Source organism: Pseudorasbora parva, chromosome 6, assembly GCF_024679245.1.
Source record: "Pseudorasbora parva isolate DD20220531a chromosome 6, ASM2467924v1, whole genome shotgun sequence".
Lineage (NCBI taxonomy): Eukaryota > Metazoa > Chordata > Actinopteri > Cypriniformes > Gobionidae > Pseudorasbora > Pseudorasbora parva.
This window is the reverse complement of record NC_090177.1, coordinates 39695662-39722672: the sequence shown is the minus strand read 5'-3', so window position 1 is coordinate 39722672 and position 27011 is coordinate 39695662. Positions and strand designations below refer to the sequence as shown.

The 27011-nt window shown below is 38.2% G+C and overlaps 2 protein-coding genes across 9 annotated transcripts in view; one reads left to right on the top strand and one right to left on the bottom strand.

Annotated features, from left to right (window-relative positions):
* Positions 1–6174, top strand: part of LOC137079001 (protein phosphatase 1 regulatory subunit 12B) — an 81980-nt gene extending 75806 nt beyond the window's left edge. For all 5 annotated transcript variants that reach the window (XM_067446907.1, XM_067446906.1, XM_067446910.1 and 2 more), the window contains one exon: positions 3443–6174. In XM_067446907.1, coding sequence (XP_067303008.1) covers positions 3443–3529 — 87 coding nt within the window. In that variant the 3' untranslated portion in view covers positions 3530–6174. The remainder of the gene's footprint in view (positions 1–3442) is intronic.
* An 11018-nt stretch (positions 6175–17192) lies between these two features.
* syt2a (synaptotagmin IIa) overlaps positions 17193–27011 on the bottom strand; it is a 133618-nt gene continuing 123799 nt past the window's right edge. For all 4 annotated transcript variants that reach the window (XM_067446902.1, XM_067446903.1, XM_067446905.1 and 1 more), the window contains exons 6-9: positions 26835–27002; positions 20279–20396; positions 18315–18448; positions 17193–18226 (exon numbers count right to left, since the gene is read on the bottom strand). In XM_067446902.1, the coding sequence (XP_067303003.1) occupies positions 18011–18226; positions 18315–18448; positions 20279–20396; positions 26835–27002 (636 nt within the window). In that variant the 3' untranslated portion in view covers positions 17193–18010. The remainder of the gene's footprint in view (positions 18227–18314; positions 18449–20278; positions 20397–26834; positions 27003–27011) is intronic.

Genomic DNA, 27011 nt, shown 5'->3' with positions numbered 1-27011 from the left:
GAAGTAAATATACATTAATGAGCACATATATTTTTGAAAGAACAAAGTGTTTTTAGCTAAGAATAAACTAAAAAAGTTACACAGTGTAGCTTTAAATTCGCCTTATTCACTTGGTGGCCATTTTGAAAACTCTAACGCCGTTGAGGGGTACACAAACCCGGAAGCTGGACTCCGATACAGTACTAATCAGTAGCAGCATTCTGTTTCACTGCACTTCGTCACTCAGGAAAAAATCCTACAGAGGACAAACCTTTCACCGTTTTCCGGAGGATAAGGGATTACATGGAGAGTGGATTAAAAAAATATCAGAAGGGATCCTGGTCGTAATTTCTGCATTTTACTACAGAGGAAGTTCGAAAGACTCAAGCAATAGCAAGACTGAGACATGTCAAGTCAGCTTTATTTAGCGCTTTTACAATACCGATTGTTCCAAAACAGCTTCACGGTGTTAACAGGACAATATTGCAACAAAATTTGATTCGGCTGTAATCATTCTGGAGAAAACGGTGATGTTATCACCTTATTTTAATCTGTCATATAGTGTCAACGTGGGCAGATCAGTATTATAGTTGATACAGTTAATTTACATGTGGGAGATATGTGTATGTATAAGCTACTGGATCTTCATATATGTAACATAAAATGTCCATTTATCTAAAGAATAAAGTACAATTTTATGACACATGGATGATGTCTTTCATAACTTGACAACTGGTCAGAACATCAGAAAGAAATAAGTCATTCAAAAACATTGATAGGCTCACTGGTCTAGGTTTGTAAATGGTAACTATGTACATTTATTGGTATGGAGGAATACAAATGGCCTGCTTGTATACTGTAAGTATGGAAAAACGTACCAGAAAAGGGCAGAACATTAGAAATTACATTAGGAGGAAAATTAAAAAACATTAACAAATGAAAACTATATACATAAACATATTATCAGTGATGCATTACATGATTTTGTTACACACAGCAGGCAGAAAGTGAGTGACACAGAATGCTGCTACTGATTAGTACTGTATCGCCGGGTTTGTGTACCCCACAACGGCGTTAGAGTTTTCAAAATGGCCGCCAGGTGAATAAGGCGAATACACAAACGTTCAGGCATTTCAGATGTTTTGATATACAAACAAACACTTTTCATTTAATGCTTTATGTAATACAACAGCTGTATGTAAAAGAAAACAATTCAACATATGCCTATAATTTAATATTAAATGTGATATTATTTAAATACCAGTAAAGTGGGGTATATATATATATATATATATATATATATATATATATATATATATATATATATATATATATATTTCATCAGTCTTATTTTGATAAACATAATATAAACACAATATAATTAACACTTTCCCCGCCATTGACAGAATTGTCTGGCTTTCCGTGTTTTCACTGTTATATTGTAGGGGGTGCAATGACAGATCTTTTGAAAGATTTCAGAATCTCCTGATCAAAACACAGGTGAAGAAAAAGCAGAAACAAGTGATATTACACACATATGTGTTGATAAAAAAAGAATGCATGAAGCTAGAACACATTTGTTTTCTTTGTTTAAAAGAAAACAAATGTTTTCTTTGTGGTCAGCTCTTTCTTTTGATATATTCTATGTTCAGATATTCATATAACAAAATATTCTGGGGAGCATTGCATTTTTGTGAAAATGCTCAAAAAAACAGGTGGTGGCCGGCAACTAAAAAAAAAAAAAAAAACGCTGGCGGGGAAAAAGTGACGATTACGTGAAAAGAGCTGATTTGACAGAACTGAAGGTGTCAAAATAAACACACATGATCATTGCCATCGGTGAATCCGGCCAATCATGAAACGGCTCTGTCTTCATCAGAGTTCGTGTAGCCGCTCTGGAGAATGGCGACGAATGAGCCAGTGCACTCCGGGAGTTTGCTGGCACACGTTACAGTGACATGTCGTTGGTGCCACCTCAAGTCGGACAAAATGTGAACCTCATATGCTCTGCTTCATGTCAGATAGTGCCACAGCCTAACAAACCTGTTATGTAAATATATATAAACAAATGTTAGATGATTTATCTTACATATCTGAACGTTTTTCTTTCTAAAGAACATGGGATTTGTGCCTTTATTGCTTAACGCCAAAAAATGTAGGGTGGAACTTGATTTTGTCCATGGAGAATTGATTGGATGGTTGTGCTTTGCTATTGGTTGATCTCATGCGAGTGACAGATGGCCCCGCCCTCATGCCACTAAAGAAGGAGGGGGGAGTTATTTTAATTAAAGAGTTTTTTTAACATTAATAAAATATATATATATATATATATATATATATATATATATATATATATATATATATATATATATATATATATATATATTAGGGATGAAACGGTATGGAAATTTCACATCATGGTTATAGTGACCCAAATTATCACGGTTATCAATATTATCACATTTTTGTTCAAATTAGATAAAGTGTTCAAAAAGAACCAATGCTCACACTGAAAACATTTCAACAAGTTTTATATTTGAATATCAACAAACAACAAATAAATCAAAATCTAATATTATCTCTATAATTATGTTCAAGCAATATTCTCATCTGTGTCCTATCAGCTGACACATTTAAATCTAGCATATTTTGTGTACAAGCCCAATCAGTATCCCAGTAAAATAAATCATATCCATATTTTCATGATTTGACAATATATTTTATTAAATATAAAAAATCCAAAAGGTCTGCAGTATATCTGACACCTAGATGAACGCTTTAGTCAGTTCGCGCGCATACCAATGTTGCATGTAATTTTAGAGACGGTCCCTAAGTTTGCAAGTTTCGTACGAAAAAATTACATTTTGATTTCGTGGCGACTTTAAAAATGTAGCCAGACAATCAAATTGTATCTTAATAATGCTGAATGCCAGTACTGTCCACAGTGCTGTGAGCCTCTGTGTGTGTGCTTGGCTATTTCTAAAAGGGAGTTACCACAAAAAACCCTTTGTTTTCATATCCGATAGTTGGAAAGATGTGATATGAAGTCATGAGTGGCAGGGTTTGCTGTCCTGTTAAAGCTTTTGTAGTTCTGGCACTATTTTACTCACTGCAGTAGGAGAAGAGGTCGCCCTTCTTTGTGCATGAGCACACTTTCACGTGGCCGTGATAACTGCCATTCCTTTATAAAGGTCAAATTGAAAATCATATTCTCTGGTGTTATGATCTAGCATTCTGTGCATGTCTTATTTTTCCCACCTAAAATATTTAACATCTAAAGAATCATGCTTTAGACACATAAAATGAAATACAGTCACATGAGATATGAGTACAAGAACTGTTTTATTCATCATAAAAGTGTATCCCCATTTCATGGGCACTGCTATTTTGACATCGCATGATCACTAAATGTTTTTAAAGTTAATAATTCATCTGTCTCATTCTCATCTCTCATCAATCTCAGGTTTTGACAGAACTCAAGTCTGATAACCAGCGGCTGAAAGATGAGAATGGAGCCTTGATCAGAGTCATCAGTAAACTATCCAAATGAGGACAACCGGTTGAAGAGGAAGGAGAAATGTTGAACAGAGAGACCAAATCTTGAGAACTTCACATTGACTTCAACCTGACCATTGTCTTGCTGGATAATGGTTCGGGTCATCTCTTGCTCTTGGTGCAGAAGCTCCGAGTTGATGGACTAGCTGGACAACTTAACTTTTCCGGAAAGTTCCCTTCGGCAAGCTCTTTCAAAATCAAACCAAAATGAAGTCCAAACAAACTTTGGCCTGATTTTGTTCGCAATTACATCACGCAAGTTAAAGTATAGAGGCATTAAATGACCTGATAAGAGCTAATAATCCATTTTTTGCTGGTGAGGACCTGGTCGGTTGAAGTTCCAAAACACAACTTAAACTTGTTAACTGGTTTCACCACCTAATGCGGAGTTAACCTGGCGTTAGCAGAAAATACTCGAATAACACTGTAGCCTGCATTGGTTCCTAAGAAATCCCTCAAAAACATCCAATGAATTGGATTTGCTCAGTGCACTTTCTAAACTCTACAAGTATCAAGCTCAGTGTAAGACGTGGGTAAAATTCATCCTGAAAAAAACAACGAATGTCCACACTGGTCCCGGCTGGTTTAAAGGCCTGAAAAATAAAGGTTCTTTATTGGCATCTATAGCTCCATGAAGGACCTTTAACAGCCATGGAGCGTTTCCAGCGCACCAAAGTTCTTTACAGTGGACAAAGCCATGCTGAAATTGAAGCGGGAAATCTTTTCTTCTGTATTGTGACTCATCCTAGTGTAACGGGATATCCAAAAAAGAGGACGTGTAGAATTGGTTCTGTGCATTGGTTATTGATTGGATTTTGAGATGTGGGAGTTGCACTCAAAAGTGGAGGCGGGTGAACGTGAGTTTGCAGGGGCAGGATTTAAACTGACTAAATGATTGTAGAAGTTAGTGTTGTCAAAACGTAACGATATTGAAATAACTGAACGATTCCGATACTCCCTTTCACTAGTATACACCGATATCAGCTATGCGATCTCACAAGTATTATTCTTTCTGAGGACAGATTTGTACACAGCCGCCTCTTCTCACTCATTGAATATTGGCGTGTTGCGCATAAATTTACTCGGGTTTAGCCCTCACACCAAAAGTGTGTGCATCACTGATCTATATAAGTGGTACGCACATAAAGCCGCCGTTCAAACAGCTCACGAGCACCAAATTGAGTTCTTTTCCACGGCTTATTGCGCTTGGATGGTCTTGGCGAGTCAGTTTTGAACCGTAAATAGTTGTGAAAGAAAACGTTACGTAACAGTATATTGGATCCAGGCATAATCTCTTAAAGTGACAGCAGCCACTTATATCATGTTAATCAACGAGCAAAACACGAAGAGAAAATCACTGTGTTCTTGACTGAATAACCTTTGTAACTTTATTCACAAGCATTCATTTGTTTGTAATTTTTACAATGTAGACTATCCAGTGTTATTTTTACATTTGATTTCTTTATTTAATTTCTGTAGTATTATTATCTACTGTTAAACCCACCTGAAAAAAACCCCACAAAGCTGTTTTTCATTTCTCTCTTTATTCAATTGTATTTATTTGTGCTGTCATTTGCAATTTGTTTACTTGTTATTTTATTATAGACCTGTTTACTTGTCTTTTTTTGTAAATTTTATGAAAATTTAAAAGAATTACGAGATGTTGATAAAAATATCTATATGGCAGTTTTCCCAGTGGTATCGAAATTAGTATCGAATATTGATATTTTTCAAGGTATCGTATCGAAATCGTGACATCACAAGTAGAAGTCACCAGAGAGATCTCTGACATTTTCGCCGGTTATTTCAAAAATAAATAACAGTAGGGTGATTTTTCCATTTCCTGCTGACTTTTAAAAAAAAAGGTTATTTTTAGAATCGTTCACTGAAAGAGTCTTTGGGGAACCGAAAATGGTTCTTCTGTGACTTTACTGCCAAAAAAACCTCTTGGAACCTAGTCTAGCTAGAAACCAGCATAAACGTACTTTTGAATTTCATTTTATTTTTATTTTTAAGGCTGGTCAACTAGGCTTCTGGTGAAACGGTTGACTAGAAAGCGCTTGCTGTTAAGAAGCCTTGTGGGAACACCAGCCCAACAGTCTCACATAAGCATCCAAACCGCCAACTTTCCTGGCCTTTTCAGCAGGGAAGAGCTGTATAAAATGCCATTCCTTCAAAGAGTATTTGATCATCAATCAAATCTATTTATCCCGAAGCAGGACAATACTAATATGGTCCACTGTGATCTTCAGAAGCTCTGCCAGAACTTTCTAAACGGAAAGTTCCCACCGTGGAATAATGTCACTCTTTTAACTCTAGTCTATTCATATCAATCCATTGGTCTTGTTACTTTTACAATTGTAGTGTTTATGAACTGACGGGCTGAAGAATGGATACATGGCACCATTACTGAATGTGTTTAATATTTATTTATGCCTTTTGTTTGTAATTAGGAGTATCTTTATGGATAATACAGAAAACACATCACACACACATATGCCATTTCAAATGCTTTGTTTATTTCCACTGTCCACAGTTTTAACCTGTAACCTTGAACCAAAGCTCACCGCACTTTGTTTATGATTGTGTTTGTTGTTTGCCTGTTACGAATATTAATAACACACTGTAAAATGCAGAAAATGTAGTCAAGTGCCTTTTTTGGGTGCAGTGCTGCCCTCTGCCTGATTGCATGATCATTACAGTCATTTTAATAGTTTCTACCACTTCACTGAAATGTATTTCCTGCTTTTGCTGTCCTTATGAACTTCTGAAGAAATTACAATTACTTTATGTGTAATGCCAGATATGCATTTAGATTAAAGTTCCATCAGCCGTTTCCCATCATACCTCTATATTCCCTTTCCCTCACAAAAATAAACAAACGTAACGTACATTTTATTAAGTGCATTTCAAGTATAATTTTTAAGTATACTATATGAAGTAAGTATACAAATATATGTGTAGTTTACATGTACTATTTAATACTTCTTGGGAGTAAATGGCACACTTTAAAGTAACTAGTAGCTGTGAGTACACACGTTTACATCTAACGGTTCTTTATTATGGCACCTATACTCTTAGTGAACTTGGTATTGCACGTCTACTTCTAGCATACAAACTATTCAATTAGTAGTTAGAGTGTACTTCAGACAGTAATAGGCTAGAAGTATATACAGGTAATAACAGTATACCAAAAGTTAATTTGTAGTATAGTTGCAATATTATGCTTAATGTTTACTAATTACAGATAATTACATGCAGGTATTTTTTTATTTTATTTTTTTTAATATAAGTACAATTTAAAACTGCTACCACTGGGAGATATTGGGAAGCATGGCGTTAGTTTTCATTGTTTGCTGACGATACTCAGCTCTATATTTCCTCATGTCCTGATGAAACTTACCAATTCACAAGATTAACGGAATGCATAGCTGATATCAAAAAAATTATGATTAGTAATTTCCTGCAACCTAATTCAAACTGAATTTTTAATTATTGGTCATAAAAGCTCCACAAGTAGTAACCTAGAATACTGTCTAACACTTGATGACTGCTCTGTCAAGCCCTCGTCGTCAGTGAGGAACCTGGGTGAGCTCAAGGCTAGATTATTGTAATGCTCTACTGGGCGGTTGCCCTGCTCGCTTAATAAACAAACTCCAGCTGGTCCAAAACGCAGCAGCTCGAGTTCTTACCAGAACCAGGAAGTATGATCATATTAGTTCTGTCAACACTGCACTGGCTCCATATTAAACATCGCATACATTTTAAAATCCTGCTTATTACTTACAAAGCACTAAATGGTTTTGCTCCCCAGTACTTGAGCGAGCTCTTAACACATTATACTCCATCACGTCTATTGCGGTCTCAAAACTCTGGCCAGTTGATAATACCTTAAATATATAAATCAACTGCAGGCGGTCGATCCTTTTCCTGTTTAGCACCTCAACTCTTACCTAAACATTCTTCCTAGCATTGTTTGGGAAGCAGACACAATCTGTCAGTTTAAATTTAGACTAAAAATGTATCACTTTATTATGGCATACTCATAAAACATTTGAATTAATATTATTCAAATAGGTTAAATGGTTGTTAGACTGCATTAACTAGGTCAGCCGGAACCGGGAACACTTCCCGTAACACCTGATGTACTCGTTACATCATAAGAAGAAAGGCATCCGCACTAATGTTAGTCTCTCTGTTTATCCTGAGGTTTACTGTCGGCCGAATCTGGGCCGTGTCCGGATCGGATGGTGGACCTCCGTCTGGATATGACCAGCGCATCCCTAAAATGTCTGCCGAGACGTGCCAATTAAACTCTCCTGTAAATGCCGCATCGACACGACATCCTCAATAAACCCGTCTCCGGAGTGATGAAGCCAATCCTTCGAATTTTCCTGTTTAATAATTGTTTAATCCACACGTCATCCTCAATAAACTCAATAAAATTGTCTCCGATAATTCTGTCTTCAAATACTCAGATCTAATATAACTTCTTGCCTGTAAGGCTGCCAGAATAATAATCCTACACGGTGTGTTAATCGGCCAGAGGAGAACTGGCACCCTGACTGAGTCTGGTTCCTCCCAAGGTTTATTTTTCTCCATTTTGTCCCTGAAGGAGTTTTGGTTCTTTGCCATTGTGGACTTTGGCTTTTGGCTTGCTCAGTTGGGGACACTAAAATTTAAACAAAATATCCAAATAAATTACTAAACTAAACTATATAAACTATATTACTGATCTGTCCGCATTGACACTACATGATAACTGAAATGAGCTGATAACATCACCGTTCTCTCCAGAGCGGCTGTACAGCCAAATCAAATTCTGTTGCATTATGTTCCTGTTGACACCGTGAAGCTGGTTTGAGACAATCGTCATTGTAGAAGCGCTATATAAATAAAGTTGACTGAAACATGTATACACAATAAGTGCATTGTATCAAATTATTAATTCAATGTTAGCATATAGTAAGGGCACTTAAAATAAAGTGGGACCTACAGTTACGCTTTAAAAAGTAATTGTATTAGTTTTACATTTTTTTATTTATAAAGTAATGTTATATCACTTGGGCATTGCTTTTTCTCACCTGGGCTGAGCTTGCTTATATTTTTGACAAATGTAAAGGTCCTTTCACACCAAAAGTGAGATGTAATGTGAAAATGTAAATCCACATCGGTACAGTAGAGGGCGCCACTCAAACAAACCTTTCAGCTGTGCTGTCATTCTAGATTGCAGAAGAGTTGGACACAGAAGATGAATTTTGCTTATTTGTATGGTAGGATTGGATCATTAAAGGTCAGCAGCAAAGGCATTGGTTAATAAAGTGAGATTAAAAACATAAAGAATATATGCGTAATTTAACATGGAACTATTGGAGGTTTGTGTAATATTATGACTTAGCTTTTGTGTGCTATTTTTATTTATTTTTAAGAATACTGAATCTGTTTTTGTGCAAGTGAGCCGAGTAAATGTCTGCTCACATAAGCCCCTTTCACACTGCACGTCAGACCCGCAATATTCCCGGAACATTGCCGGGTCGCCTTCTGTGTGAAAGCAACCACGTCCCGGGATTGATTACCGAATTCGACCCGAGTCGGAGACCTAGTAACATTGCGGGATTCGATCCGGGACGAGCGCTGTGTGAACAAAAGCCGAAACTAATGCCGCAACGTGTACGTAGTTATCGTGCGACTCCTAGAGCTTGTTTTTTCAATAATACAACCCTGCTGTGCCAGAAGAGCTCGTCTGTGTTTTAAACGCAGAGAGTGTTCGTATACAAAAGAAACTAAAATTAAACAAGCAGAAACGTGCGCAAACTGGACACAAGTCGAGACCACGGAGCTCCTTACTCTCCGCGCTGAAGCTGAGATCGCTCGCCATTATACGTCACATCAGGATGTCACGTGTCAACTCGACCCGGGACCGTTACGGGTTGTGTGTGAAAGCGCACATATTACAGCATTTCGCTGGCAGTGTGAATGGACCAAATCTAGCGGCCCGGGAACAAATGCCGGGTCGCATTATCCGTGTATTTGCCGGAATCGCAGTGTGGAAGGGGCTATATAGAGCCAGATTTACTAACAGCTTATGTCAGTGAAAACCCTATTTTGGCGTTAGAATAAACATCAGGTGTCAGGCCTCAGACTAAAAGGCATCAGACGAAACAGACTCAGACTAAAAAATGACCTTCGCAGTGTATATCTGATGCCCTTTAGTCTGAGTCCGTTTCGTCTGATGCTTTTAACGTCTGAATCCGGCAGAAAAGCAAAGCCATGAATCTAAACAAGTTGTGTTCCAATTTTAGGTTGATATCTCCAAAAATGAGCTTTCAGTAAGATTTCGTTTGGGCGCAGTGCCGCACTGGATGCCAGCAAAGCTTCACTGGTTTACACACAGTGGTTCTCTCTTAAATATTACAAGCACACACACAAACACATTTTTTTTATTACACACATACAAACCACACTCTGACATTCATACAACACACCCACACAATTATAGCTGCATAATTTATCCAATTGGCTTTATAATACACATAAACAGGAAACAGGAATATAGTGAGTATTTGCTTTATAGGCCAAACCTGAGAAAATGGCCCTATCTAGTAAAAAAGTTGACATTTTTGAAGCCTTGCCAATAGAATGAAAGAGTATTAACAAAGATTGCATCTTTTTTAGTAAAGTGGCCCTGGGATTAAAAATTGCAGTTCTCTTTCCGTCAGTCGCTCCGCGTTACGTCAGTGACTGACGGAATGAGCGAATCCCCAATTCAGTCAGTCACTGAGAAACTGAGACATTCCCTTTCAGTCAGTCACTGACATAACATCTCTGTTCCTTCTTTCAGGGAACGAGGGTTACACGAGAAACCGATTCCCTTTCAGTCAGTCACTCCGCGTTACGTCAGTGACGGGATAGGGGGATTCACTCATTCCGTCAGTCACTGACGTAACGCGGAGTGACAGAAAGGGAATGAGGGTTAAATGCATAACCAAGACACTTTTATGGACTTCAATAGGGACTTTCGGAGGGACACTTTATTTTAAGGTTCAGTTATTAACTATTAACTAGCTGCGTATTAGCATGCATATTACTAGGATATTGTCTGTTTATTAGTACTTATAAAGCACACATTAATGCCTTATTCTGCATGACCTTATTCTACATCCCTTAATCCGACCCAATTCCTAAACTTAACAGCTACAAAAACGACCTTACTAACTATTAATAAACAGTAAATTAGGAGTTTATTGAGGCAAAAGTCATAGTTAATAGTGAATGTGTTCCCCATACTAAAGTGTTACCGGACTTTTTTTTGGTCCTGAGAGGAACTATTATGTTACAAGTGAGAAATAGATTTATTAAAGGAAATGAGTGTGAAATAGTAAAATTCCTATAAAAATACACATCTGTGCACAAGTAATCTGATTATGCAATTCACATTACTTGTAATGCTTTATACCCAACACTGCATACTATTAGATTTTAGTATACATTAAGTATACTTGGAAAATATACTTGAACCTTACCTAATACAGTTTACGTAAAGTCGGTGCCACCTTAATATTATTCAATATCTACATCCATACACATTGTCAGAGCTGTAGATCAAAATAAATAAAGCAAACAGAGAAGGAATTCAGTGTTAAATGACGTACAACCACATTATAACCAGAATTAAGTGTAATTAAAAGGCCTTTATTTTCTCATTTGTTTCAGTACAGAGCTGGTAACACACATGATAAATCTGTAGAGCTATTTGGTTCCCTTGACGTCTTTACAAGGATTGCTGATGCTCATGTACTGTCCACTAGAGGGTTGTGGGAAGAGTCTGTGAGCAACGTTTTCTCAAAGTGTCCCATCAAGGGCTAAAGCATGCGATTGATCCACACTAGGCACGACAATACGGACATGAACACACGCACACACACGAGAACACCGAAACAGGTACAAACACAGCCTGAGGGCCAAACCCTCGCAGTCTCCCACCGACAAAAAAAGAAAAGAAAAACAGATAGAAAAAAGAGCTTTTTACAACTCCAGATAAGCAGAAGGAAAAGTGCAAGAGAAGAATCAAATAAAAGAGACACAATGGCAGGCTTTTGATTCTTTCCCCCCAGAACTTTATCTACGCCAAAGCAGACATGATAGAATCGGCTAGCGTTAAAAAATCAACGGTGAAAACGTCTGTTATCGGCGTTAGAGCAGACTCTCATTATGACGTAAAACAGTCACAGAGCGTTACAGAGACATCTGAGCTGGTTTTGTAAGCTGATTTATACATGGAGAGCAGGATAAAGATGGAATCCATCAGCGTTTTTTTAGTTATTATTTTATTTTTACTGCTCCCACATATCTTTGCTTGCAAGTAACAACTCTATGGTTGGCGATCAGGAATGTTTCAAACAAATGTACATTGTGCATGCTGCCATATAGGCAGAATGGCAGTGCTCGAGTAATTCACAACAAATGATTATTTATTAAAGGGCCTATGCATTATTTTTAGTCACACGCAATCACACTCAAACCTCAAGCAATGCTGATTGAAATTACTTGGACAAGCTGAATTTCTGCATCCTTCTGTTGAATCTTCTTCTCAGTTTCCCCACTTCGAATTTGGGATTGTGAATTGTTAATATAATGGTAAAAACAAGAACTTTGACATGGTTAGACAACCAGTCTAAACCTCTTTTTAAATTGCCCTTTGAAAAAGCATGTGTTATACACACACACAGTGGAATGGCAACGACTACATGTTCACACAGTCGACCCTAGCACACCTCGTGTTAAATCAAGGCGTTTACAAAACTCAATATAGACTGAAATCATCATAGACATCGATACAAATTGATAAGACACAGAAAGACTGACTATTGCAACGGCCAATAATTCTTAACTTAGCACATTTTAGGAAACAGTGTGGCCCCGTAGCTTCACAGACTACATGGAATGTTGAGGAGGAACGTCGGCCTATGAAAGGAGGACACGTTTTAGGATCATCTATATAGCTGAGCTCCAAAGATTTAGCTCAAGACTTATGGCTTTATCTTAGTCACACTCGCACACACACACAAACTTACTGTTTATTGGCTAGTTAAACGCTGTTATTATGTAAAAGATTCATAAGGAAAAGCTTTTTAGAAAACAATGGGGACTCCAAGTTTTCAGGAACACGGTTGATACGATTGTGCTCTGGCAACCTTTGTCGCCAAGGTAGGAATCAGTTGGTCCGAAAAAAATCACGTAAAAATGATGTAAAGTCAGATAAAATGGCAGTAAACGTGACTTCTCTCATTGGCACTGACAGTGAAAAACAAGGGAAAAATCATCATAAAGTGTAATTTATGATTCCGTGGTTGGTAATATGGGGTGGGGGTAATATGCACTTGGAGCCCCCGCTGGAATTTTTTACTTCCCACAAACATATTCGGACAAAGAGACAGAAATATCACTCGAAAAAATAAATATAACCCATTTCAAATGAATAAAGATTTTGTTCCTTTAACAATATTAGTAGACGGCAAGCATGCGGCTACGTTTTCATTCTATATTAGTTCACACAAAGCACTTGACATACAGTATTTGCTCATGATGTCCAGGCATGGATTGAATCTGAAAATGAAGGTTAAGTCTAGTTTACTTCATATTCTCTCCAGTACCCACTCACAGAAAATAAATACATATTTGATTTGATTAGAAAATATACACAGTATCTTATCCTCCTCCGTTTTGTTATTAAAATGACAAAGAACACCTACTTAGGTACACAATATATTTTTTGCTTCATCTCTGAAACATGCGCATCTTTTTGTATTGTAACATGCAGTATCATAAAGTAGGAACTATGCATATATAGGTCAAACTACACGCCTATGGGTTTGGGGAGGGGTGTTAGTTGCAAGTTACGATTCGTTTTTTTAGTGTTTTTTTTTCTGTGAATGTTCTTTGAAATAAGGGACATATTTGTGTAAGAGATTAAACCTGAAAAAATGACTAACAGAGAAAACATAGAGTTTCGATAAACAAAAGCATGATATCGCACATTCATTAGACCTGCAAAAATGTCAAACGGCACTGTGAATGTGGATGGAAATACCTGCTATTGCAACTGTTTTATCAAGGGAAACGTCACTGTAGCCGCTTTTAAACCTTTCATTTTCTGTCCATTTTATTACAACATTCAAACAATAAATGCCGTTTTGCTTATCCCCAAAGCAGACATGATTACCGAATGATTATCAGAACATTTTGAAAAATACAATCCAACTTGGGGTTGCGTTTTAGTGTGGACCAGTGTTTCAACCACAGAAAGCTTGTAAACAATGTCATGTAGCTCAGAAAAGCCATTTGTTGACCATTAACTCTAGTCAGCAAGAGCGAATCACCCTTTGCATGGAGTTTGATTGACAGTCGATCTGACCAATCATAATCCGCCATCCGCCATTTTGTCTGACAAAGCAGTCAGGAGAGTTAGTAGATTAACATCAGTGGACTTGATCTTGAAAACGGTGTGTACTGATGTCTTTCCGTGGCTGAAACAGCATTCCTTCTGATGTTCATTCATGTTTATTTGATACTAGAAATTAACTAGAAGGAAGAGATGATCGGTTCATGAGCCGCTTGAACACCACACATTAAAGAGCCACAAAATGGTATTCATTGTTTAAAAAAAGACCCTTTGCCTACCCCTACCCATTCCCCTTGAAACAGTGGCGTAGGGAAATATTCAGTAATATAGCAGTGTGGTAGTCGTGTATGCAGGGAAGTTTCTCATACCCTTTTGTTCGAAGTGTGGTCTCGAAAAATCTTCATTTGAAGGGCTATCTGCACTCTAAAAAATGCTGGGTTGAAAACAACCCAAGTTGGGTTTAAAATGGACAAACCCAGAAATTGGGTTGTTCGAATAGGTCAATTTACTGGGTTCAAACTACCCATTTTCTGGGTTTGTCCATTTTCAACCCAACTTGGGTTGTTTTCAACCCAGCATTTTTTAGAGTGTGGCCGTTACCCCTACCACTCCAGCCAAAAGAGAATCGAGACACCCCTTCACGGCAAGGGGTGAGGGATAGAAATGCCATTGGGCCTTTGTTTCATTTCAAAATGAACCTGCTTTGTCCACAATGTGTTTTTCACTGCATGAGAACCTGATGTGTGGTGTGAGAGCGCCGTGGCTTGTCGGACGTAGCAGCGGTAACTAAAGTTTGCGGGCGGTCAATAACAGTTTAAAGGTACAATAGATCACACTCAGTGTAATCTGTCAAAATGACAGATAGTTTTCAGATTTTCTGTCACTGCTATAAAAAAAAAGTACCAATGATGGAAACATTTTGGTTAACGCAAACACTGGTCTTCATATATTTACATATTTGAATGACATACAACGGCTTCAACTATTTTTATATATATATATATATATATATATAATGGACAAAAAATGGTCTTAAAATATCTTCTTTAACGTCCTACAGAAGAAAGAAAGTAATACGGATTTCTCCTTTTGGGTTAACTTGGGTTAAATTTTTCTCCTCACACAAAGCTATTATGAGATTTCTGATGACTTGGAATATAGAGCATGTGCAGAATTGAGTGCTTTTATTGTGCTTTTGTCATTTTTGAAGACTGACAAAACTGTCCTCTTTCATTATTTAAAAAAGTCTGACATTCTGCAAAAAACTTTGTGTGAAAACAAAATCAAACCTGTTTCACAATCACAGACTTTTCATTTGAATCCTTAAAGTGATTGGATAAACTACGGCAATCATCCAGTCTGATTGTGGCAGTAGAGGGATGTTTTGTGCAGGATAAAAGCCGCTAAAGTGACGCTTCCTTACGAGAGTGAGTTTTTAATGTATTACGGCATGTACACAACAAAGTCTCCCTCAAATCCACTCGTGGGCCTTTACATGTAGTTTTTGGCCTGGCTTAGAAGTCTATACTCAATAAATTATGCTCCAAAAAAAGGTCTTGATCCAAATCAGGTTTGCGAATTTGCTTAATTTCTCAACTACTTAACAATTGAACCAATATCACAAGGTATCATCATTGCCAAGTGAGTTTCTCCAGGCAATATGAGGATAAAACGCACAAAGATTTAGTTCTGTGTCGGTCTTAAGCAAATGATATTCTGAGATTCACATCCTCACACAATGACTCATACTGTAAGCCCTAAAGCAGCTTTCAGTTGATACAATTTCCCTTTTTAAACAAATGCAAACTCTGACAGCTCGAGTCAAGAATGCGCTATCACAAAAGCACATATTGAGATCGATCGAGCGACATGTACAGAATGCAGTTCCAGTAGTGCAAATAAGTTCAGTGTTTGGTAAGATGTGCAGTAAATACACACATAACAGTACCCTCTTTCAACTCTTCTCATAAAACCATAAGAACTTCGGTTTTAAACATTGCGTATAACATGAAAACAAAACGTGATGGAAGTTCTCAAAAGGAATAGTTCACTCTATGTTTTTTTGAAACCTGTCTGACTTTCTTGCGTAGAAGACAAAGAGGGACATTTTGAGGAATGTTCAAGCTGCTCTTTTCCACACAATGAAAGTGATCGGCGACCACGTCATTTTTAAAACATACACTTTGCTAAGGTTACGCCTGATATACACCTTGCTCACAATCATTCGAAAACGGAGACTTTTGGACAAGCTCAGGGGGTTGCGTTTTAGTGTCGATGGACCAAAAAAGAGACTTTTGAAAACAAAGGTCGTGGCTGCCCACATTCGCTCCCTGATTGCGTATCTGTCTCATGACCATTGCACAACCGGAACATGACAATAACAGACCAGAGCCGTCTCTCTCAAAGGCTCTGTAAGAGACCAGCCTCAATGAATTTTATATTGAAAGGACTGCAACTTATTGTGAACATGGAGCAAAACACAAAAGACCAATGCTTTGACTAGCGCTGTCAGTGCCAGGCATAGGAAAACCCCTTAACTGTTAAAAGGACAAGATATCGCAGCGGACATTCAAACTGATTTTTTAATTATAAATATAGGACTGACCTAAAGGAAAATGCTGTATCTGAATGAGGATTCACGAGATCTCTCTCTCACACACTAAGCTTAATGGACACTATCAATGAGAACAGTTATGTTCATGTTGCTAAGAGTGGTTGCGTAAAGTGATCCACAGAATCATTGAGTGACAAGGTCATAGCTGTGTTTTATTTGTGAATAAAACATCTATTGACCAATCAGAATCAAGGACGGGAACTAACCGTTGTATACCTTTTGCCGAGCTGTTTAATTCATAAATCATCACATTAAAAATGAATTAGAACAAAATGTATTAACTCAACTAAATCAATAAAACATTAACATGATGAGAACCCCCTAAAAGGTTCTTTAAATAAAAACGCCTGACCTTTGAGGTTCTAGAACCTTTTCTTCTAAATGACTTCAGGAGACTTGGAATATAAATGGATGATTCATATTTGTGGAGCTTGACGGCCCCCACTGACTTCCATTGTATGGAAGAGAGCAGCATGAACATACTTTGAAACGTCTCCTTTTGCGTTCCACTGCCATAAGAAAGTCAAGTGTTTAAATTACTCAATTTGCCTTTTTTGGTGAACTATTCCTTTAATGAGTGGGTTAAGAACATTACAAAACACACACAAACTCCCGAATGCAGGTTAAAAACGAAGCATTGACTGGAACAAAAACACACCTTCGTTTAAAGTGCTCAGGCAGAAGACATTTACAAGAAATCAACACAAAGAAACGAATATACCGATGCTAACAGGAAGACTTCCCTGGCAGCTAAGAATTGCTTATTTCGTGATGTTTCAAGGCTTGTCTCCTTTTTGTCAGGGTTTGTTAGGATGTTGGGCAGTGGAAGAAGCCAGCCGACGGCTGGAACCGAAGAATGGAAGAAGAGGTTGTTTTGCAGGCAGTGTAATCGACACCTGAAAGATACCTTCTGGCTGGGTCAGGAGCATCTAGTCCAACTATCTCTCCAGTCCCCATTCCCTATAGTGTTTTTTTTTTTTTTTTTTACTTTCATAATTCATATTGATAAACCATTCTTCAACTGTCCTTTCAGACTAAACAAATGTAACAGAACTGATTTCATCTAGATGACCAGAGAATCTAGAAGGAATGTGTTAAATTAGGCAGTGGCAGAGGCAGTGTTTTCTATCCCTGGTCCCCGATGGAAAACTTTGGAATGCTGTTGAACTGTTGGATATAGGGGTGCGAATATGAGATTACGTCTCTTCTGTGAATATACCTCGAGGATATACAGACCTGTCTTCAAAAACATCTGTGGAAACAGTCTCGCTCGTTACACCCTGATCCACCATCTCATTTTAGCTGTTGATGAGGCCGAATCGTCTTCTTTAATACTTTTAGGCTGATGGCCCATGGCTGTAATTCAGTGCTGACTGGGTAAGATGACATGTAGTGCATGTTGAAAAATGGAAGAAAGGTAGGGAGGAGGTAAAGGAGAGAGGGAAGGAATACGAACAGGATTACTTCTTGGCAGTGAGCGCTGCTAACGTGGCATCCACCTCCTCCTCAGGTTTGAGTGGATGCCACTGAGCGATGGGCCTGCGTGGGTTTGCCAGCATGTCGGACCAGTGCCGGAGCTCGGTGCCCTGCGCTTTGCTTCCCACCCAGATCTTCCCGATGGCATCGTTCTTGCCGATCTTATCGTAGTCGAGCACCGTGATCACAGCTTGTATTTTCTAGGGGGGGAAACAAAACAGATATTGTGCTCAAAGTTTGAAGGAGCGCAAAAAGGTTAACTCTTGTGTTGAGCCGCGGAAAGCGTACCTGCATCTGGTCCTGTGGGATCTCAAAGCTAAAAGACTCGTTGTAGTACGGGTTCAGCGTGTTCTTCTTCACGGTCGTCTTCTTTTTCTTCAGTCGCTTCCCATTTTGCAGAAGATGAATCTTCACATAAGGATCTGTAGAGGTTTACCAGTACCAGTCGTTATGCAATTATTCAAAGAAAAGACTGTGGACTTTTGATTGAGTGAGTTGTGACAAGTTTAAATCAAGCTAAAGTCATTGAAATACAGCTGAAATAAAATGAAATATGAATATCAGATGAAAAATGATCTATCATCTATCAATCTGTTCGTAATATTCAGCAATATTATAGATTATTGACTGGATTGACGCTATTGTATTAAAAAGCTCTCTCTCTCTCTCTCTCTCTCTCTCTCTCTCTCTCTCTCTCTTTCTCTCTCTCTCTCTCTTTCTCTCTCTCTCTCTCTCTCTCTCTCTCTCTCTCTCTCTCTCTCTCTCTTTCTCTTCGCTCTCGCCAACCTAGAGCTTAAACCACCCACTAGTCCAACAATGCCAGGAGTGCGTCTCAATCAGCTCCCTAGTTGAGTAGTCAGGGCACTGAGCAGGGAGTCGGCCATTTTAAGGCCAGTTCACTGACACATTCGCTTCTTAAAAAACACAGTGAAAACCAGGGAGCATTGATGTTCATATGTTCCCTTAAAGGAACTGTATTTAAGAAAAGTATTTCAATTAGTCATAAAATGGCCCGGATATGACACTAGAGATTAAGAAATCATGTTAATTTCAAATACTTCTATCACTGACAACAGTAGTCCAGCCAGGATATTGTCATTTAAAAGTTGTTGTTGCAGCTCAATTGATGTTGATGATGTCATGTTGTGTTTTGGCCTGAAGCTCCGCCCTCCACCCATCGACCAATCAAAAAGTCAGTAGTGTTTGGGCATCCGGGTTGCCAGATCTGCTCTAGTTACAGCTGCAGATCTACAAACATTTCTGCTGATCCTGCAGCCAATCTGGCAACCTCGAGTCAAGGGGAAGGGGCGGGGGATACACCACTCTACAGTCATTTGAAAGTGATTGCAGTACCAGTTTTGTCAGTTTTGACAAACTTCCTTTAAGTTCTTAAGCAGGAAAAATAAATCTCATAAGTCAACTCACTACACATAATGAATTTTCATTATTTAATTATATTTCATCATACACATTTATTGCTTAACATGTAACAACTCTAATCTAGCTAACATTTATAATTTATGCTAAAATGGTTTATGCTAACAAGCAAAGTATTTATCCTAATTGTACTTTAAATAACATTAAAAAGTCAAAAAGATACCAATTCTGCTGTTGTTCATAAATACTGGCAGGGATGTTGTACAATGAGAATGTTGTCATGTCACCATCAGTGTCCCAATGTGTAGATGACCCAGGATCCTTACTGTCCTTACCAGTGCCCGAATTTGTGTACACGATATGATTCATGACCTAAAGAGCTAAGGAGCTTATTGAGACGCACCCTAGGTCTTTTCTGTAATCACTTCCCATTTCACTCAAGATTTAGTGGTTAAGAAAGACTTTTTGGACTCTTTAATCCTGGTCCCTGCACTGTTTTCAGCCGCCAGCAGATGGCAGCAGTGAGGACTGACTGAAGGGGACGTCCTCTGCAGGACAGCAGAGTCAGCACGTGAGCGCTATCTTTTCTGCATGGCTACAGCTGTGACACGAGTACACAGCTGCAGCACTGAAGCCTGCTGTGCACGTCTGAAAGAAACATGACCACTTAATATATTCATTAAAGATGACACAAATTAATAAAATATGCACATATGCGGTCTGAGCACAAACAGAAAAAAGAAAAGATAAATCAAAACATGATTTTATTGTCATGGCATTTGCATGAACATCCAGTCTTCTGCATGAGTTGATATCCACCCACTCTCTGGAGGATAGAGAAAAGAGAAGAGGCATTGCAATATGTGTGTGTGTACCTGAGAGTCCCCCAACATCCATCTTTTTTAGGTTCTTCGCCTCAAGGATACAGATGGTGAGTTTTCCGGCTGTAGGTACATAGCGCAGAGAGATGCAGATATCCCCAAGCTTTTCAGGCTGTGGGAAAAATAAAATAGTTGTTCTTAAAGGGACAGTTTACACAAAAAATAGTCATTTTTAATTCAGGTCTGACATGAATGGTGCCAAATGTTGGGTGTTCGAACGTGATATGACCAATAAAAACACATTCTTTGTGTAAGATTTACATATACAAATTATATAAATAATTAAAACATAATATAAATAGTGTTGATCATCTCCTACCATGGCCACATATTAAGTTCCAGATTGATTAGATCAGAGATTCGGTAACAGACAATCAGTTCTCATAATCAATGTGTTGGATGCAGGAGAATTGGGCAGAAATAAAGCATCTATTTCCGAGCATCTCTGAAACAGCGAGCCTTCTGAGTTTCTTCAGGTCAGCCGGGGTGAGAATTTACTAACACTATCCGAGGAGGGACAAACCGGCGACAGGGTTTTTGGCACCCGAGGCTCATTGATGCACCAGGGAAACTAAGGTAACCCCGTCTGGTGTGAGCCAGCAGAAGGTCTACTGTGGCACAAGTCACACATAATTTTAATGATGGCTATGGGAGGAATGTGTCACAACACAGAGTGAATCACACAGCGCATAGGGCTGTGTAGCAGCAGACTGATCAGAGTGCCTATGATGACCCCTGTTCACCGTCAAAAGTGGCTGACGACAAACTGGTGGAGGGATTGTGATGCTCTGGGAAAACGTTCTTCTGAGAATCCCTGAGTCCAGTCATTCATTAGGACATCAATTTGACACGTGCTACCTACCTAAACATTGTTGCAGACCAGGTATACCCCTTCATTACAATGGTGTTCCCTGGTGGAAGTGGTCTCTTTCAGCAGGATAAAGCACCCTGCCACACAGCACACATTGTTCAGGAATGGTTTGAGGAACATGAAAGAGTTCAAGGTGTTGCCCTGGCCTCTAAATTCCCCAGATTTCAATCCAATTTAACATCTGTAGAATGTGCTGGAGTTCAATCGATGGTGACTCAACCTCGCACCCTACAGTACTTAAAGGATCTGCTGCTAACGTCTTGGTGTTAGAAACCAAAGGAGACGTCTGGTTATGGCACACAGCTGGTAGGACACTTTGATTTGAGCTGAGGCTAATTTTCCTCAAATAACTCCACAAAGCAACCAAGGCTTACCCACAAACGATAGAAACTAAAAGCAATAGGTCACGGACAAATGACCATGCCACCAAAAAAACATAAAACAGGGGCAGCAGCCAAAATCTCAGCCCCAAACAAGCTCTGACAACGTGGATCAAGCTAACAAACTTGTGGTTAACAAGCAAAGCAAGGCTTATGGAAATGAGCTACAAACTCTATTCTTTTGGCCATCCAGTCATTAAGAGACGACATGACCAGGCAATCATCCGATATGCTAGAAGCCATAAACAGGTTTAAAATGGAGCTGCTGTCATATTCGGAAGAAAGGATCCTGCAAACGGAGGAGGATGTTAATACACTTCGACAAAAGTTAAAAAACTACAAAAAATGCTTGAGACATTATCCAACAAAGATTCAGGATTTGGAAGATCGGGACACCGCTCAAACCTTAGAATGGTGGAGCTACCTGAAAAAAACGGAGGAATCGGATGCGTGTGCTTTTCTGGAGGAATGGCTTCTCAAAGGTTTTACTGACTGCTTTACAGCAGCTCCAATAATTGAACGGGCACATCAGATGGGTGTGATCAACCCAAATCAGAACCGAAGCGGAGGAGTCCATTCGAGGGCTTTAAACTACCATGTGAATGGAGCTGTACTGATAATTGAACTAGTGTGCCAATCCCTTCATGCTAAAGCAGTGTGGATATTACATGGATAATGCATTTTTATGATATTATATAGAATGGTCACGGACTTGGGAATTTAGATTTCATTAAATTTAATAAGGGTAATGCCTATGGTTAACTCGTGCTGTTCTTAGCGTTTTTTTAATAGTTAAATGTGGTTTGCAAATTCACTATGTGTTGCTCCACTTATTGTGGATCTATTGCTTTCCATAGCCAAACTTGGAAAAGAGGGTTGTTTGTGCAGTTTGTGCAGTTTGGGGAAATCCAGGGTTCTTTACATGGAGATTTTTTTTTCTTTCCTTCTTTATAACACCAAAGACCACGCAATCCTGTCCTTAGATGCTGAAAAGGCATTTGATAGGATTGAATGGGGTTATCTATTTGAAAGACTTAGAATATATGGATTGGGAATTGAATATTTAAAATGGCTCAAACTACTGTAAAATAAACCATTAGCCCACGTTATAACAAACAGTTAGCCTAGAAATCTAGACGCACCCTAGTGGCAGCAAATCTAATCTGCCCGCGAGTGTCGTCTAGCAACTCTCAATACCCTTCTGAGCTGTATTCGCCAAACTCTTGCTGGGCCAATCACATCGTGTATAGAGTCGGTGGGCGGGACCATAATGACAACGGCCGAGTTGCGTTTGCGTGCTTCTAGTAAACACAGAAACTGGAGAACGGCGGTCTTTCGGATCAGCTTTGACCGCGACTCTGGAAGACTTGGAGTTAAGCTTTTCTCTGAGAAAAGAACAAAGAACGGCACTGAAGTCATTCTTAAAAAGGGAAGATGTGTTCAGAGTTTTGGAAAGGGAGTTTGAAAGACAACCGTTTATCCGCCCCTCAGATTGAGCTGTCAATGGTGAGTTTCCAGACCAAACATCTTGATGTGGGTCTGGCTTGTCAGGCTAACAAACAGTAACATCTCAAAAAAAAACTTTTTTTCTTTCTTTCTTTATAACACCAAAGACCATGCAATCCTGTCCTTAGATGCTGAAAGTTCTAACTTTAAAATTTGGCTAGCGGTACCAGACAAGGGTGCCCATTAACCCCTTTATTGTTTTTGTGTGCAGTCGAACCCCTGGCTATGACTATTAGAATGAACCCAGATATAAAAGGTGTGAAGATATGAGAGAGGGAGCATCGCATATCCCTATTCGCAGATGACATTGTTTTATTTCTAACCAATCTGAAGAACTCTATCCCTGCAATGGTCAACATACTGGACACATTTATAATATTCTCTGGTTATAAAGTCAATAAAAATAAAATAATTCTGTTATTACTAAATGACCAGGAGAGGAAAACCTCTATAGATTATACACAATTAATAAAGGCAACGGATGGTTTCACTTATTTAGGATTAAAATAAAACCTAATATACATGATATAGTCCCCTCTAATCATGACCCATTATTACAGGGTATCTGCAGATTTCACCAAGTCAAATTTAAGGCTTTTTAAGACCTTTTTAAGACCATTATGAATAAAATTTAAGACCTATATCACGCAATAAAAAACATGCATAGGAAACGCAGAATCACTCAATTACTTAAACTTATATTATTTAATTTATTTAAATTGAACAAAGTATTAGTAAACTTATTATTCATAGCTCAATCCCACCAGGATAAGCTTTTTGACCAAAATTAGTTTATTTTGTGGTGGTCACTTCCATAAATTTGCAAACATTTTTATTTTATTTTTATAATTAGGATGCAACATTAACCATATTATTATGTTAGATGCACAATAGTCACACATGGCAATAAAACTGACAAAATGCATGAATCTTGTTTGGTAGGCCTATTACAAAAACAAAAAGGCTGGTCCAGAGGTGTGCTATCTGTCTTTAATAACACGATCGCTTGGGGTGGGAAATATGACCAACATCTTAAAAGTAAACCACAGCAATCATTGCTTAATATAAGTAAAACGTTTTCAAGTAATTACGTAATCAAGTAATCGGTCAGTAATAAAATATATACTTATAAACAAATGACAATAGGAAAAATAAATACACCATAAAGATGCATATCTACAAAGAGGAACACCCAGCCGTTTTTAGAAATAGGGCTTATTCAACTTCTTTAGACATTTAGATATGTGGGCAAATGCATTTGTCTCAGTGCATGCATAGCTTAGCTTAAAATGCATTTCCCCACATATCTAAATGTAGCAAAGTAGAATAAGCCCTATTTCTAAAAAAGTTGGAGTGTTCCTTTAAGTGTAAGTGCCATTTTCCCCGTTTGTGTTGTTGTTAGGCTATATTAGTTTGCTTTCACTTTGAGAACTTACTAATGCCCAGATCAAGTACTTACTGACACGTCCCAAACTTTTTAACTCAAATCAGGATATAGACATATGCATAATCTGTATATTTGATCGTTCAAGAGTACGTTAACGTAAGGCTAATGAGCCTAGAAATAACACATTCAATACACTCGCGCGAGCGCTGACAGGCAGCAAACACACACAGCCTGACATCGGAGTTCGCCGTTCACATCACTGTTATTAACTATTTTAGTGCAATTTTATTTGGTCATTAAGCAAGATGGTAAGAAAGATTCGCCTTCGTGTTCACGATCGCGGAACTACAAGAACCGTCACTCAGCTGAAGAATAAAATCCGTTTTATGCGTCTGTGGGGTACGATCAGAAAGAGGCTCGTGCCAATAACACGAAAGCTGATTGGCTGCAATATAAGTGGCATGCTTGTCTTATTTGTAGTTGTAATAGAGCGAACAATAGTTGGTCTAGTGAAAGAAAGAACTACAAACACCACGGAAAACACACACACACACACACACACACACACACGTGCGCGCATGCTGCGGGAGGCGAGAGCATTTCAATGAGGTAGCGTTACATGGACGTAGGAAAATTAAGACCCATTATTTAAGACCTAGAACGCAATGCTTCCGCGAATTTAAGACTTTTTAAGGCCTTATATTTTGATTTTGAAATGTAATACTTTTAAGACTTTTTAAGACTCTGCGGGGACCCTGTATTAAAGAGAGTTATGTAATATTTGGATAAATGGAATGCAATGTCCATTTCCTTAATAGGATGATAATCAAAATGTCAGTCTTGCCCAAATTTCTATATCTCTTTCAGTCTATTCCTCTTCCACTACCTGCTGCTTTCCTCTATACTTTGACTAAAGCCTTTACAAGATTCATATGGAATAATAGGCGTCCTCGACTACGTTTATCCCTTCTCTACCTACAATATGACCAGGGAGGGCTTCAAATACCAAATATAGAACTATATTTCTTGGTGGCACAGCTTTGAACAGCAATATTTCACTTTTTTGCAACAGACCCTGCTTAGATCGATATTGAGAAAGATGAACTACCACTTCCTTTACAGTCATATACTGTATATATACTCAGCACAAATTAAAATACTAAAAGTCCACTCTTAACCTCTTTCTCAGAAATACCATATCATTTTGTCATGAGGCCCATTGCTTTTTTGAGGAAACAATATCTATTACTCCCTTTTCACCAATATGGGGCTACAACAAATTTATACCTGGAAGAAATTATATGGGGTTTATAAAATGGTTATATGTATAAAAACCTATATGAGGTACACAAAGCAAAATATACAATTCGGCAAAAGCATTTCTTTAAATATCTTCAAATCAGGAGTTACATATATTCCAAAATTAAAACATATTCAAAACCCCAATTCTCTAATTTAGAACAAATTACTCTGAATCATATGGATGATTGAGGAATGCTTTCTATGTTTTATAAGACGTTATTGTCTGGATCAAAGGAGAGCTCCCAGGCATACCTATCAGCGTGGAAAAGACTGTGGAGGAATGGGAGCACTCCTGCCTCTTAGCCCAAACTCAATCCATCAATACTAGATGTAAAATAGTACAATATAAATGGATGTTTAGGACATACCTCAGTTAAACTGCATAGGATCTGTTCTAAAATACCAAACAACTGCATAAAATGTAATGATTAAACGGTTTGGTTTGGTCCTGGTTTCATTGTATATGGCAGTGTAAAGAGTTACAGGTGTTCTGGAAGGAGGTTTTGGATGTGATTTCTGAAATGACTGGAGAGAATATCGTTTTAGACCCGTAACTATGTTTATTGCATATGTATCCTGGAAATGGCTCTGTTAATGCAAATACACAGAAGCGTATAGATTTTAGCTTATTACAGGCCAAACGTGTAATTGCATTAGGGGGGGAAAAATATTTAAAGACCTGTACTTTCACAGCAGACAAAAGAGACGACTAATAATCTTGCTTTTGAAAAATTAACATATGCAACTAGAGATAAAGCAGACGTTTTTAAAAAGAAATGGTCCCCTTTTGTACAATTACAACAGGTAGATATAAAGGAATGTGATGACTGTCGTTTTGAAACCCCCTTTTTTCCTTTTTTATGGATAATAATACTATAATAATACATCAATAGTGTCTCTCCAGTTATTAAATAGTCCTTCAATTATTTGTTACAGGGGAAAATCACATTTGTACTGTGTTAAGGTAGAAAAAAAAAGCATAATGTAACATTATGGGCATGAAGCATGTTTAGAAATACTATTTCATTAACTCTCATAATTATTAGGCAGTGACAGCTGCTTGTTAACATGATGCGAGTGACAGATGAAGGACAGATGAATTACCTCTTCTTTCTCTGCGCTGTCCAGGTCTCTCCACTGCTCGATGGGTTGTGCCAGGTCTAGGGTGTTCATGGGAATCTTTATCTCACCGATCACATCGTGCTTCGAGAAACGGTCAAAGTCGTACACGGACATGACCAGAGTCTTTCCTCCCATTTCATTGAACGCAATCTAGAAATC